The sequence below is a fragment of the Antennarius striatus genome, chromosome 2 (assembly GCF_040054535.1).
Source record: "Antennarius striatus isolate MH-2024 chromosome 2, ASM4005453v1, whole genome shotgun sequence".
NCBI lineage: Eukaryota > Metazoa > Chordata > Actinopteri > Lophiiformes > Antennariidae > Antennarius > Antennarius striatus.
In genome coordinates, this window is record NC_090777.1 from 11,326,268 (window position 1) to 11,341,462 (window position 15,195).

Consider the following 15,195-nt stretch of genomic DNA (forward strand, 5'->3'; position numbering starts at 1 on the left):
GGGATACTTTAATTGGGATGTCTGAGGTGAGAAATTTAGAAAACCTGGCAAACTTGAAAAGAGCCTACAGGATTACAAGTAAAAGGCGTTGCTTTGCCAGACTGACTCATGCGAATGGAAAAGGAGCTGAATGCCGGTACATGACCCCAAGTGTTTATAGTACTGGGGCAGACAATACTTTTCCCTCACTTTGGCATGCTGATTGGTCCTCTCTGTGGGACTGGAGTGAGAGTGTGACTGCTGGTAAGATACTTCAGAAATTGAGTGCATCTGAACTACATTCAAACCAACAGCAAGGATGTGCATTGACAAGAATAATGCAGTTCTGAATGCTGCACTTTATTTAAAAAAACTGAGGATAAAAAAGTTAGCTTTTTTCACAACATTGCATTTGTGTTGATCATAATCCTGATGGCCTCCAACATCACAACAAATTCAGCACAGGATTAACTGAAGTCCTACATCAGAAAGAAAACAAAAGGTGCTCTCAGCTTTCTTCATGTAGAATTAAATTAAAATTCCTCCGTCAATAACGCATGCCATGACATCATCCAAAACACTGAACAACAAATTATGTGGCACATCTTGATGAACACTTTTTTATTATATACTTTGGAGAACATGATCAAACTCTTCAGAGTCATCTTTAAGATCAGCTTTCCTTGGGGAAAAAATTATGGGAAATCTTAAATACTTAAAGCCACAAATAGTTACTATGGTCAATCTAAACATATCTAATTTTGAGTTTACTTTCTGTATAAAAGGTGCTCAGTGGCTGCTGCAAACCCACACAGAAAACAACCAACCTGGCCATAAGCTTGTGGAGCTCCAGCTTATGTTGTTGGTCTTCGGCTGCGATGGCGTGCTGGGCCTGCTGCTGCATCCCCTGTACAAAGTGCTGCATGTGCTGGAAGGCATCAATCTGGAGGAAACAAATATTAATGGCAGGTAAATAATCTTCTCAAGGATGTTTGGACTTTGGACTTGGACTTTTTTATTTAACTTTGACTGAAATACAAGATAGTAATTAATGATAAAAATATGAACAGATATTACTATACAGACAGCACACTTTACACACTCGGTCTGTTAAGGGTTCAGCACACATTTAGTGGGCTTCCTCTCAAACATCACAGGTGTGTTGAAGCACTGCCAGATGTGGTACAGCTTTAAGCTTATTCACTGTTGTCCCCTTATTACTCCACAAACCATAGTGCTTACCCAGAGGAAATGTTCTGATTGTCATGGTTACACAGTTTTTAAATACTATGAGTTAGGAGGAGGACTATGACATAGTGTTGTCTTGTCGAATGATTTCCTTATGATAATAAAAAAGGACTATGAGAATGACGGACTCAGAACTTGTCAGTGTGAATATGAATTTAAAAATACCTGCCTGGCCTTTATTCTTTACTGGGTGCCTTCTACTTTCACATTGTGACTGGTAGGACATCTGGGCCAGGCAACAGCAGAGCTTACAGTCACACTTACCTAAGCCCCCTAATGAGACCTGCACTCTGGAACACAGCTCAACACCTGGCAATAAACATGTGTTTATCTTTGTTCAGAGTTGTATGGACTGTGCGTGAATGGTTGTGCGTGGATGATATATGGCTGAGGGCAGAGCGTTTCAAACAATGCTATTCTCGTGGCTTATATTGAAACTTTCACTATGTTAGGTCATTGCTGCTGGTGGACAGACCCTTTGGCTGCGTTCATGCACTTGAAGCTTTGCCAAAGAAAGCACAAAGGCTTCAGAACAAATGGTAACATTTATTCGTTAGCTACTGTCTGGCTCATGTTATCCGTCGTTGCTATTCATATGAAGTTTGCGCTGCGATGAGCACAGATGACTCCAGTTTGACTCGTCTGACGGTCCAGTTGTCCTGTTGAGAAGGTTGCTATACCAACGTTCCTAACAGATATTGTTTTTCTGATTTGTTTTGACTCTTGAGTTGTTTATGTCACAAATAGGAACATTTTTCTGTCGTGTTGTCAAGTATGATGACGAACATCAAAGTAACAAATATTTACAAATGTGAGTTGTAATCCATCAACTGAACACAAAACAGTTGTGTGTTCCTACCTTGCGGGCGCTCTTCCACATGTACTTCATATAAGCGTAGGTGACGTGGGGGTGGGCTGTTGGCAGGGGGTGATCGAGCTGCTTGGAGGGGTCGACGCCCAGCAGGAGCACCAGGGTCTTATGGGCCAGTGCCTAGAAGGATGAGGAGGGCAACAGAGGCAAAGGGTAAGGGTACGCATCTTCAAAGAGCTTTTTACAGAACGTAATGAAACTTGTCCTTGGTACAACTTTAGGATTTGAAATAACCCAAACAGATCATTGTGGATTTTTAGTTTAGATTGTGTGCATACAGAAAAAGATCCCATCAAAAAGCATTTTTCCCTTTGTCACCACATTAGTCCCCATGTTTGACATTGTCCAAGAGCTTCTTGTTGTTCAGTCCACCACGATTCTGGCATTCTGTGTGTGCGTGTGTGTGTGTATGTGTGCGTGCGTGCATGTGTGTGTGTGTGTGTGTGAAGAATTGGCCAATTATCTGGCATCCATCTATCAAATAGAACAACAGTGTGGAAAGAAACATTCACTGTTTTTCATTTTTCATACTTGCAGGTTCATGTTTGTGAAGTGTGACTGAAAGTGCTGAGTTTCTTTCCTCAACATCATCCCTCAACAGGTTGACTCCTTTACCACTTTGACTGGAATGATCTAATCATCACTGACTGATGCCTCAAACATTATGGGATTATCATTGGCTCTGCACAATCAAAGCTGAAGGGTTTGAAGACATAGATCCATGTACTGACCAGCCGCCCGCTCTTGCCACAGAGGCTGGCGTACTTCAGCCAAGTCCTCATGTCTTCATGGGGGATGATGACTAGCGATCTGACCATCAGGATCCTTTGCCAGTCCTCTACAATACGCTGACAGCCCTGGAGGAACAAAAATAACAGGAACACGGGTTAAATAGGTTAAACGCACTGCTCTTTTGTTACTGCCCTCAAAGGGAGAGGAGCCCCCCTGTTAAACTCAAGAGAATGAACACATGTGAAGGAGGGGTGCAGTCGAAATCCTAGGGGGTTACTAGTGCTACTGGCACACTTTGTCTTATTTATGTCCACGTGAGCCTATGTTCACATGCTGCTAAACCACACAAGAACAAGCCTGTGCTAATGTATTTGTAACATTAGAGACTCCACTTATTAAACATTCTCCTAACCTCAGGCAGCCAACAGACAAGACAGTGCAATCAACCTGGTCTGTGTGGGATTTGATATCAAGACAAAACCACATGGGGTAGACACAAGCATTACAAATATTTCATGAAGAAGGACAGTGATTAAACTTGATTATAATTACAAACATTGCTATGAGGTAGGGCCAAACTAAATCGCATGGCAACTAGTCGCAACAAATAAAGAGATCAGTATTTCACTGGAAATATTCATCAAGGATGATGTGTCAGCCATGATGGTTTAGGCACTTCAAACCCTTTCATTAAGTGTTGACTTCATCTGTAATGTTTTACTGTTACTGCTTTCCTTAGATGGCAAGACAAGACAAGCTTTTTAGTAAGCTGTTGAAAGCTGGGGTTGGAATCAAATAGTATTGCACTTTCATAAGCGGGCTTCATATGGTGGGATAAGGGCTGAGTCCAGATAACCCCAAAAGAAAATATGTTCAGAGATCTCAAAGACTTTCAACTTTGAGACGTCAGTGACATCATTCTGCTGAGAAGCTGGAAGGAAGTGCCAAAGTTCAACCAACAAGACTGAAAGGAGCAACTTGGTATCCTGGCAGAAAGGTGATCTCAAGTGTTTACCATAGCCATGACTGTATGGCACCATATGGCTCCTGGTTTGAAGCAATGGCCCACAGCTTCATGTCATCCCTCCTATTGTTCTACATTTCCTGTCTACATCCTGGGAGAGTATCACTGAATACGTGCAAAAACAATCCACCTGAATGCTTGTGGTGTGTTGATTTAACAAATACCAACCCAGCAGCTTTGGTGTTTGTGAGTTAAAGAAATAAAATCAATCTTTTCCCATGAGAAACTTCCACCCACATTTCACTTCATCTAAATATTTCAAACTACATTTAACTATGGACATTACTGCTGTTGAAGATACATGAGTTAATATGTGGAACACATCCTACTAAAGAGTGAGGTAAGCTGCGGTGTAAAAGGGCACATTCATAAACACAGCCCGTCTTGAACATCAACCAGGTTCTCACAGGAACAGAGGCTTAAGAAGTCACTCTGACACATTTACCCACAAGTGGTGGGGTGCAGCATTTTCATACGCTCTTTGCCATATGTCTGATCCTGTGCTGAGGGAAGAAAGAGTAAAGGAGAGCAGGCAGCGATTCCTTGACAGATGTGTGAGGTCAGCTTCCAATAAATCACCAGAGAGAGAAGAAACCTGTCAAGTACTGCAAAAGCCCCAGCTCTGGTGCTGGTATAATGGTCCCTGTCTGTTTGCTCAGGAAGACCACCTCCTGATCCAAAATACCTCCTCCAACCAACCTCCATCTGTTTCAAATGGAAAAAAGTCAAGATGATCAAGAGTATCTTCATTTAACTGCAGAGATTTGTGTGTGTGTGTGTGTGTGCGTGCGTGCGTGCGTGTGTATTTATGTGGTTTCCGTTTTAACGGCTAACATAATTTTAGAGAAACCTTTGAAATGTCACAAGGCATGGTAGCAAATTACTATGAAGAAAAAAGAAAGTTGAATTGAAAACAATCAGCTCTATTCTGTCTTTGACAAGCTTCTCTGAAAAGGTGAGACATACAGGTTACCTCATCCCCCACCTCCAAAAAAAAAGACCCTAAAGGTTGAGCTTCTGCAGTTTGTACATCTGTCATTGCCTTTATTTTGTTCTTGTGATGTGTCTTGAATGTACTGAACTGCTAACTGATAAGGCAATTGCTTCTTTCTGAAGATCATCAAACTGCATGAATAAAATCTAATCTCTATCCATTCTATCCATTTTATTTAAGCTTTCATAATGAGCTGAGTCCTTCATTATAGTTGTCATTTTCCAAGCAGCCAGAGCTAGTTGTTGCCATTATTTCATTCAGACTCATCTCATCCCGTGACCTTCTCATGTATCATGGATACCATCACACATCAACTTAATTTTTTTTAAAATAATATAATGGAGTCCTGTGGGCCAGGATATGCAGTTGTCAGACAAGCACAACCTTATTGTTCTTTGGTGCATTCTGGAATGCAGAACTTTAGTATTGTCCTTGTCATCAGGCAAATTTCACAGACACTGTTAATGTAGTGACGTTGCCATACACACTGTGCCCATTGTGTTCCTCCTTCAGTTCCAGAGACTTCTCTTCACTGGATTACGTGAAACTCGTCGCTGATAGTGCATCAGCTTGTGGACAAAGACACAAAAGATTTATCTGGTGGTTGGTTTAACCAGCTCTGCATGAACTCACCGACAAGACCTTGTCTATCAAGGAGAAATGCTTATAATCTAGGTTTAAAGTAAAAAAGAAATTGCTTGGGTTATTATCATTGGATTTTCCAAATGCCTGAGCAGGATATGAGATGCAGGCATGCCCATACAACTGACATTACATTGCATTAGACATGCTGTATTAACCTGAGAAGCCTAGACATAATGGTATCAAAGTCAGGAGTGGTGCATCACAGATAAAAGTCTCCTCAATTTATCTGATTAAAATCTTCCCTTGACATACATTCATATTTCATTTTTAGCATGAAAGTCGTGAACATGAAAATTATTAGCTTGAATCAGATGTCATTTGTCTCAAATTCCAAAGACTTGGCAAGCGGGAGAAATTCCCCTTGACTGATTTAGGGTTTATGGTTCACACAACCTACTGTCTAATTATCTAATCATGTGCAACACTGTAATATGTAATAATTATAATATTTTCTTTCATACTGTACAGTATATACATCAACTCTTTTTGAAGAGTTCTGCTGCGATGTCTTAGTGAACTGGGCCTGACTCAGGCCCAGTTCATTGACGGTATGTCCCACTCTGCCCTGTGGTCACAACCTGAGGGGCGGTTTCACATCTGAGGATCCAAACCACGGACCAGGCTTTTGGTTACATCAAGCAATTTTGATGCAGTTAGTTGTGGTTTCCAAGTGAAGAACTTGACATACCTTCATCCTCTCATTATCATCTACATGATCTCCCTGTACTTGATGCTTGATTACCCAGAATTCTGTCTCAGACTTTTAAAAAAGATGTCTGTAGAGATTCCCAGGCAAAATGTATTCAAGACTTACCCAAAAGCCCAGTTGACTTTTATCAATACAGGGTTCTCTTCTCGGAAAGGACTTTCCCTGTCACTTGTCCCTTTTTCTGATTGCGTCATCTACCTATATATACATACTGTTCCATTAAATTTCCTTATCGCCAGGTAGCATTGTTCTAATGTACATTTTTACATTGTTTTGAATGTAAATCAGAGGTTTCAGGGTCTTAAATGATTTTTTTGTTCCAGCAGTTTTTTGTCTTATCCTCATTTCTGCGGCTCACTTGTCATTCTTTAAAAGATTAAAGATTAAATGAACTTACCCCTAAAGGGAAATTATTTGTCTCTTTGTGTTTCAAACAGTCCATTATTTTTTTTTCTATTTAAACTTTTTTTTATCCATGTTAGCCTCATTGAGATTAAGAATCTCTTTTTCAAGAGGGACCTGGGCCAAGAAGGCAACAAAACATTTCAGACACAAATCAGATCATTAGAGATAAAAAATAAATTACAACATTTTACCGATAAGAGATGTACAGTACAGTATAAAATAGACATCAATAAAAACAACAAACAACAAGTGAGTTGAGCCATATGCTATGGGGAGAAACAGTTGCATGTTTCAGCATCTGCCCTACCCTTAACCATTGTTCTAAAAGCATTTAAAGAGATGAGCCCCTGCAATTTCAAGTCTTTCTGGAGCTCATCAGAAATATACTTCTGTTTGTGTTGCCCCGCTTGTTTGATGGAAATGGAAGTCACATATCTTCCTGTATCTTACAGAAAAAAAGTGCTTTGACATTGAAAACCAACTCAGTCATGGTTGAGTTTGATCCGGTCTGAAAACATCTCTGTTTGTCTGACCTAAGAGTGGCTATCTGATCCAAACCTTGGTCTGGGGGAGGTTTCACACCTACAATTTTACTCTGGATCAAACTGAAAAGTCAGAAATTCCAGACCAAATGACGTAGGTGTGAAAGCACCAAAATGATCCAAACCGAGTGACAGCTAGCAGCAGTGAGGTCTGCAAGTAACATCAGCTAACAGAGTATCACTTTTACATCAGGACGCCTACGTAGGAACATGTTTAAGCCTGTTTATGAAGCAAAATTGCTGATCATCAATTATAAAACACTGTTTCCTTTGTCAGCCAATATTTTATTGTCTTTTCCACGAAAGCATCTTTGAGAAAATATAATGCGAGCAATGCCCCTTACTCGTACACAAATAATACCGATGATGTTATTCTGCAAACCCATGCAACATTTACATTATAACACAAATCTAAAAGATAGTGAACTCTGATGCCCTGTGGCATGAATGTGTGTCTTATGTGTGTATGGTGTCTAGCTGGTTATGTTTTCCATTAGTAACAGTAGCCTTTCCAACATCTGCTTTCATTTATAGCTGCACACGTGAGCATGTGTGCTTGTCCATTTATCATGTGCTTACCTGGAGCCTCTCCCACCATGTTTCCCTAATGATGTCCCTCCTCTCTGGCACCAGCTTATACTGGATCACCTCCTCAAGCTCTGACAGCATTTGGCAAGACACCATGGCCTAGGAAGCAAACACACCCTTTTTTTTTACACATGCATTCATTAACATAGTTGTATAAGTTAAAGTTGTTTTGTTCGATATTAATGGACCAAAATTCCTCTAAGCTGCTCTGCAAATGAAAGAATTGAGCTGCCCACTAGACCTTCTTCTGTGGCATCTGTCAGATGGCTGTATTATAGGAATTCATGACACAAAGCCTGCTGAAACATGCTTGCTATTGCTGCTACAGTGTGTACATGAAATTAAACAGAGACCAGTGGCTTCAAGATATTGTTATTTGGAAACATTTTATAATTCTACATTCCACACAAAAACTTTTTTCAATATTTTCAATTTGACTTCTAAAGAAGCTTTATCAGACTGACTATATATTATAACTTCAAGATTAGGTGTTCGGCTGTGGCAGAAACTTTTGACATGTACACGACCTGAATAATGAGGTGATGAAATGGAGTCATATTCTGATCATCCTGGATGTTTCATAGAATCTCTTACCCCGTAGGCTCGACTGTAACTCTCTCCAGCCATGGCCGTCAGCTCAGCATCCAGGAGGTCTCTTGCTTTGTCAATACACTACATAACAAAAAGATAATTTTATATTGAAACATGAAGTACTTCTTCTGTCTATATTTTCTATTTTTATGTAATTACCAGGCATTGGCCAATTATGCTAAGATGCTCTGTGGACCAAAACATAATGTCATGTTCTTTCAAAACCTTTCGGTGTCCATCTGGGCGTGGATTAAAAACACTTCAGTTTGGCTAACAGAAGTAGAATACCTATTTGCAAAGCAAAATAGTTTAATGCATTGCTGACTGTCACATATTTCATGATAGGATTAAACATCTCTAAATTCAATGACAAAACAGAAATGTCAACAAGTGAGAAACTGGTGGGATTGAAAAAAGTGCCCCCAGCAAAAGGGACAAAAAAGGACACACATTTTGTAGTTTGACGTAAACCGTATCTGTGGGTTTCTACCCCAAATGTTTTTAAGTGTTTTTAGTGGGGAGATAAAATGAAGGCGGATGACTGAGGAAGTTCTGAGGCCAGGACACACAGCTGTTTCAGACCAACTCCCATCAATTAAAACCGTTTTTTGTTTTTTGCAGGGAGGGAATGGGGGAATGGCATGCACCAACACCTCTTCAGGCACGCATAAGAAGAGGAGGGGTGATGGGAGAGCGGCTGGGACGAGGTGACAACGAGGCTGCTTCTTTATATGCCCCACTCAGCCAGGCTCCTGTTTACTCCTGAATTACTGTGCTGGGGCCTCACTGGAAATGTGCAGTCCAGACGACTCCTGATAAATGCAGTGTCTGGTTTCTAAAGCGCAAACAAACCATGACCCAATCTCAAACTTTCTTAGAGGTTGTACTTATGTACTGACATAGGTCAAAGTCCAGTGATGCTGCACGGTTCTTACTGTGTCATATGCAGACCTGTTTGTCACTACATGAAACCATACCAACCAATGCAGTCAAAACAAAGCAAAACACGACTGTAAAGTGAAAAGGACCCCCTGGTTTGTAAAATCATGAAATCATGCTCTGGAGGACTGTCTATATCATAACTCTTAGCTACTTTATGGGGGGCAATGGCTGCCTGTCTACAAATCATTGCTGGAACAGACTAAACAATGATATTTATTAAACACTGCAACGCGAAACCTTGAACAAAAATGCATGCCGAGACTCCTGGAGCATGTCTGGTTGTTGGGGGCATAAAGAAACGGAAAGGAACAGCCCGACGGAATCAAAAGAGCTAAAGTGTGAGGATTATCAACCACATCCGGAACACTAGACTGAGCTCATGTTGACATTTAAGCTTTCACCCTCACTCCATCTGCTTTCCATTGTGAGCGGCCTCATTGTCATCAGAGGTCTGCTTTTCCTATTCAGCTGAAGAAGAGTCCTATGGACCACACCTGGATCTAATCTCAAATTTACAGGAGGAAGGATAGATGTGGAAGAATGAAAGGGCAAAGAGAGCAAGTCTCCTGGGCTTTGTGGTGAAGAAGGAGGCTTGGAGGATGAGCCCAGATAAACTGGAAGAACTGGACTGGAAGCAGGTGTTCACTAGTGTTGGTACACTAGCTTGTGATTGTTAGACATGGTGGCATCCAGCTCAAACAAATACATCTCCAGGGACAATGAGCTCAGCCAATATTCCAAACTTCATCAAATGTAGAAAACACCATCCTGACTTCCACCAGTCCTTGCTGACAGGCAGACAGGAGGGGGCAACAAGCTATGTATTTATTTGAGGCTAACTGCTGTGACCATTTATAATTTCAATTGTGACATAACGTTTCCATACTGAGGAGGTATCACATGGTAAATGAAAACAAAACCTTGAGCATTTTGTTTTAATGAAAAACCTGAGTTGATGAGCAAATCGGATCCTGTCTGGAATAGCCATAAAATTATTTTTCTGTTTCTATGCAGTCTAAAATGAGATTACATTTTCATTCATTGTGATAAATACTAATCAACTTTACAGAAACCAAAAGGCGAGGAGAATTCCCATGTGCCCTGTTTTTACTAGATGTTGTCTAACCCAAAGCTACTGCTCATTAGCATACAAAGGTGAAACTCACATCTCAGCGACCCCCTTTGACACCCCCACCAACAATCGTTGAGGAGCCAGACGGGTTTCAACGACCGTCGTTGGAATGTGAATAGCACTGACCACACCCCACAGGGTTTATATGCTGGGACATGATCAGCCACTTTCACAGCTGAAGAAGTCTCTTAAATGAGAGACGAAACGTCTTCAAGAACTTTCCAAACATCCACTGAATTGACTTAAACAGCTTTGGATAACCATGACCGGGATAACTGAGAAGCTACACAGAGATGTTGTCTAACAGTATTACAAATGTATAATATCTATATAATGGCCTTATGATGTATTGAACAGGGGAACTCTTTGGCATAAGATGATTTTGTGTGTGGTGACATAATACCTGCTGAGCCAATGAGAATAGGTCCTGATGCAGGGCCAGCACTGCTCTATAAAATGCTCCATCGTGCGTATCCCTTGGGATCATACATGTGTACTCCTCCATGCTGTCCCACTGCCCTGTAGAGATGAGATTATCAAGAGAAAACACAACTAAAGGCTCAAGTTTTAGTGGTGAAGCAGCCTGTCACCACTGTTATGACCCTAATGCCAAGACAATTTTCAATTTCAATGTATTGCGTTCCAAAGAAAACAATAAAAAGCCTGCTGTATTAGCGCTGTCTGAGGGGTGTTAGGAAAATCAAGACCACAAACCACAAACCTCTCAGGATGTGTCTGCAGTGTGGTCCATGCTTTTCTCCACCACTGCATGTTACAATATGTCAGTGTTGTGACTGGATACCATTCCCATCTGATTATGAGAGGGGGACTTGGCAAGAGCTCTTACTGTTTTGATTTCTGCTGGCTTGATTGCATTGTAGCCCTAGGTCAGACGGAGGCTGACCTAAATGCTCCATACAGGAAGCTCCGCTGACTGTTATGTTGTTCATTCATATCGGATTTGAAGTATTTGACAATTTACCTAGACCCCAGGCAGCAGCAGCAGCCATACGAGCCATTTTGGCCTGGGTTTCCTCGCTCACCAGAGTCCACTCCTCACAGCACTGCTGATGCAACTGTCCCCTGGAAAACAGCACCCACAGGATTCAGACGGAAGTGCAGTGAAGTCTAGTGTTGACATTTCCTAATCAGAAACTGAGCTCAGCTGCCGTCATGTTCCCTGGTTTATCAGGTAAGCACAGGCCAAGTATTGTCATGCACACTGGACCGTGGCTGTACACGCTCTTAACAAGAGACACTGTGCAAGAAAGGACTCTGAATAACCTGTCACTGTGTGAAGCCATCTAAAATGTTTCACATATTGATTGGTTCCTGAGAGCTGTGTGCAAAACAAGCCATTAGTGATTGGTAGGTTCTTCTTTTATAGCTATAATTTGGACTATTGATAAAGGAGTTCATTGTTGACTGACTCACTGAGTTTGAAAAACAGTTACAGCACGTTCATTCAAGAAATATGTCATCTGTTCTCCTTAAAAATGCTCTTGTACCAGATCCATGATATTACATACAAGTCAAGACGTTACATTTTTTCCCAAGTGCCATGACAACAACAGAAGAAATCATTCATCAGAATACTCCTGGCCGTAGATGGGAAGGAGATAAGACCTCATTTCCATTACATCAGCATCTGATTATTTCTTTATCCTTTCATTTGACGAATATCTTGAATCAAATGTTCTACCCCACCACAGTCTGATAAAATCAAGTCACCCAGCAAACAGATGGAAGTTTCCCTCAGGGTCAGGTGCACCTAACCAAGACCAGTTCTTCATTAACAACAATCAGTGCTGCATTGTCCTGAGGATCAAACCCACCACATGTGGTCAACAGGCAGGATGCTAGAGCAGCTTAGAGGAGGGAGGGAAAGCGGGCGGGACAGACAGAAAGAGAAGAGCGGTTTTGGATGGGGTTATTGGAGTGAAGCCATTCTCCAGCTGTCTGGCTATCATATAACATCAAAGTAATAAGTGCTAGAGCGGTGTCTAGAGCAGACAAACACAATCCAGTGGAAGTATGAACTTGACTTACAGTTTGGCTAAAGAGAACGTCATTCCCATTCTTTGGAATTTCTATTAAAAAATCTATTCTGTTCCAGTAGCTACTGGAATCATCTCTGTGGTGATACACTTGCGTCATATTAAAATAGATTACAACATACTGTTATTTTGCGTTCGTATTTTATGTAGTTAACTGTTGCACAAACCTAGCCATCTTCAAGAAAAAATATTTGACAAGTTCCCCAATTTGTAGCATCTCAATCAGTAAAATGTACAGAAACAAGGTCTCCATCGACTAAAATCTTGAAATGTCACTTTGTTAATCTAACTTCACATGCTTATTGGGTGCTTACAGATCTCCTTTGTGGGTAAATGTTTTTGGGGATGTTAGCCAACAGCATCTACAAGTAAAATGTAGGGAGCTCAGTTTGAGATGAGCATTTGTCAGGTATCTTTTACAGTTTTTGTAAAACTTCCTATACAGTCATTCTGAACTCTGCTATAAACGATAATGAATGTTAAAATAAACAACTGTAGATGGTGATGGCAGAAAAACATATTCATATAAATACTCTGTAAATTGATATCTCAAAAAGCTTGTCTTAAAACAGTGTTTACATTTTTGTCAATCATCTTGATTAAATGACAGATTTTCTACACTAATGGTTGTTTCAGTGTAAAACTAGGGTTTCAGTTTGCCTGGCAAAAACATTAACTGCACTTTTAATAATCTGTCTCACCAGTTTTGGATTAGTACAGAGAGGACTGAAAGAATATCTCTTTACCTTAACAGGGAACAATGTGTTCACTTGAGTCTCATCTCTTTTGAGTCATGATCCGGTCAACTGTTATGTCATCTACTGGCCATAACCAATAAAAATAGCAACATAGCTGCAAAGCCTCTTTACAGCTAAAACATATTCTTTTGAAATTAATCAGTGCATACAACAGCGACCTGGACAGCAAATCACATAAGCAAGTTAACATCTGCTTAGCGTCATGGGCCCTGTGACGAGCCTCATACTTGGATCGTTGTGACATCCAATGACTTTCTTTTTCCTTAGAAATACTCATTGAACACGGGCAGTCATTATGGCGCTAACCCTTCACTGTGATGAGTTTTCACTGGTACAGTGGCACCTCTTCCTACAATTGGATGCCTGTTTGTGTTTCTTGGAAAAATTGAGTCATTGCAGAAGAACCTTTTTTGTCTCTTTTTGCCCAGTCATGAGAGACATGTGGTCACAACACAAGGAATAGGTTGCCTACGTAGATTGAGCTAATGAGAAGCAGGACAGGGAAATGCTCACAGCAGGTACACCACCTCGGTTACCGACTTTATCCATCAGACCCAAGGTTAAAATCTACAGTTAAAATCTTCAGTGAATCACAAAAAACCCAGAGGACAGAAAAAAACAAAACACGGGTATGAATACATCAGAGAATATGACTAACACTGACCATATGTGTTTATTTATGTACCAAAATAAGTATCAATAAATCTGAGACCTGAAGGTTGGAACTGATTTGAAGAATTGCTACAGCCCGTCTGAACTCACCACAGCCCTGACCACTGACTTACCACTCTCCCAGGGCCTCCAAGCAGCGCATCCTGCCCAGAATGAGCTCTGGATCCTCTTTGTTCATGTCGATCTTCTTGTCGTATGCTACCAGTGCATCCTCCCATTCATGTAACTTCTCATACCAGGTTGCTTGGATTTCCTAGAAGCAAAAAAAAAAGGAAAGAAAAAACCCAAAAGATAAATTGTGAAAATAACTTCATACGAGTAGATTCACCATAAACTTCTGTGCATTTAATCAACTAGCAAGAATTCATTTGATACTCAACCATAAGTGAATACATTAATTTTAGTTTAAGTCTTCCTTTTCCATTTACAGATAGGTAATAATGTCTCATAACTTTTCCTGTAATATTTTATAGTGGCTTCCAAAAGTAAATAATAAATCAATATTAAACTGATTACATCTTACTTTTTCCTTCCAGTAAAAGTAACTTCAAACTATTGACTTCTTTTGGGAAACATCAACCAATGATTAAATGCATACATTTTGTCCAAATTTTGGTTCACCGGTGATTCCTGAATGGTATATTAAACAGGGAAGCCTTACATCCTCCCACAGTAAAACTTTCCAAACAGTCACCTCATAAACAAGGTTCCTGGAAACACATAGTGAAACTGGTTTTACTCAGTCTTTTTCAATTTTAACATGCTTTCATAGAGAAACATAAATGCAGTTTACAAACGCAGCAAAAAAGGCCTTTTCCATAGAAAATCAAATGGTTTGGGAAAAAAAGACCTGGGTTGCTCTTTGGATAAAAATAACCCCTTCATTAATGTATGAATGCAGGCTTTCTGTAAATACTTTTTTCCCCTATCTGCACCTTCCCATCACTAGTTGCATTCGTTTGAGCAATTCATCAACACAACATAAACTACTTAATCATATCTGTGGCAACCATGGACTGCAGAAAAAAATATACATTTAATATAGATTCAAATTAAATATTATTTTAACTGTGAGGCCACAAGAGTCTGTTTTTAGGCTGACAATGTACACATTGAGAATCAACCTCAGTGGCTGCTTATTCGTTTGTTTATGCAAGTCTAGTAACTTTGACCAATCAGTTGTCAAAGATACTATGTGATGCAATTTAGACAAACAAATATGATCTTATTAGCAGACATTTAATGTGATGTTGTCGAATGCATGTCCAGTTCTTTTATATCTGAACCAGAAAATTAAACAGTCACT

General features: G+C 40.3%; 1 protein-coding gene across 2 annotated transcripts in view; it reads right to left on the reverse strand.

Annotated features, from left to right (window-relative positions):
• The window catches only part of mtor (mechanistic target of rapamycin kinase), an 81,163-nt gene that overhangs the window by 17,601 nt on the left and 48,367 nt on the right, over positions 1–15,195 (reverse strand). For both annotated transcript variants that reach the window (XR_011037383.1, XM_068328056.1), the window contains exons 30-37: positions 14,003–14,142; positions 11,385–11,485; positions 10,806–10,921; positions 8,332–8,409; positions 7,729–7,836; positions 2,830–2,955; positions 2,087–2,218; positions 807–922 (exon numbers count right to left, since the gene is read on the reverse strand). Coding sequence is in view for 1 of the 2 variants with exons in the window: in XM_068328056.1 (XP_068184157.1) it covers positions 807–922; positions 2,087–2,218; positions 2,830–2,955; positions 7,729–7,836; positions 8,332–8,409; positions 10,806–10,921; positions 11,385–11,485; positions 14,003–14,142 (917 nt within the window). In the remaining variant the exon portion in view is untranslated. The remainder of the gene's footprint in view (positions 1–806; positions 923–2,086; positions 2,219–2,829; positions 2,956–7,728; positions 7,837–8,331; positions 8,410–10,805; positions 10,922–11,384; positions 11,486–14,002; positions 14,143–15,195) is intronic.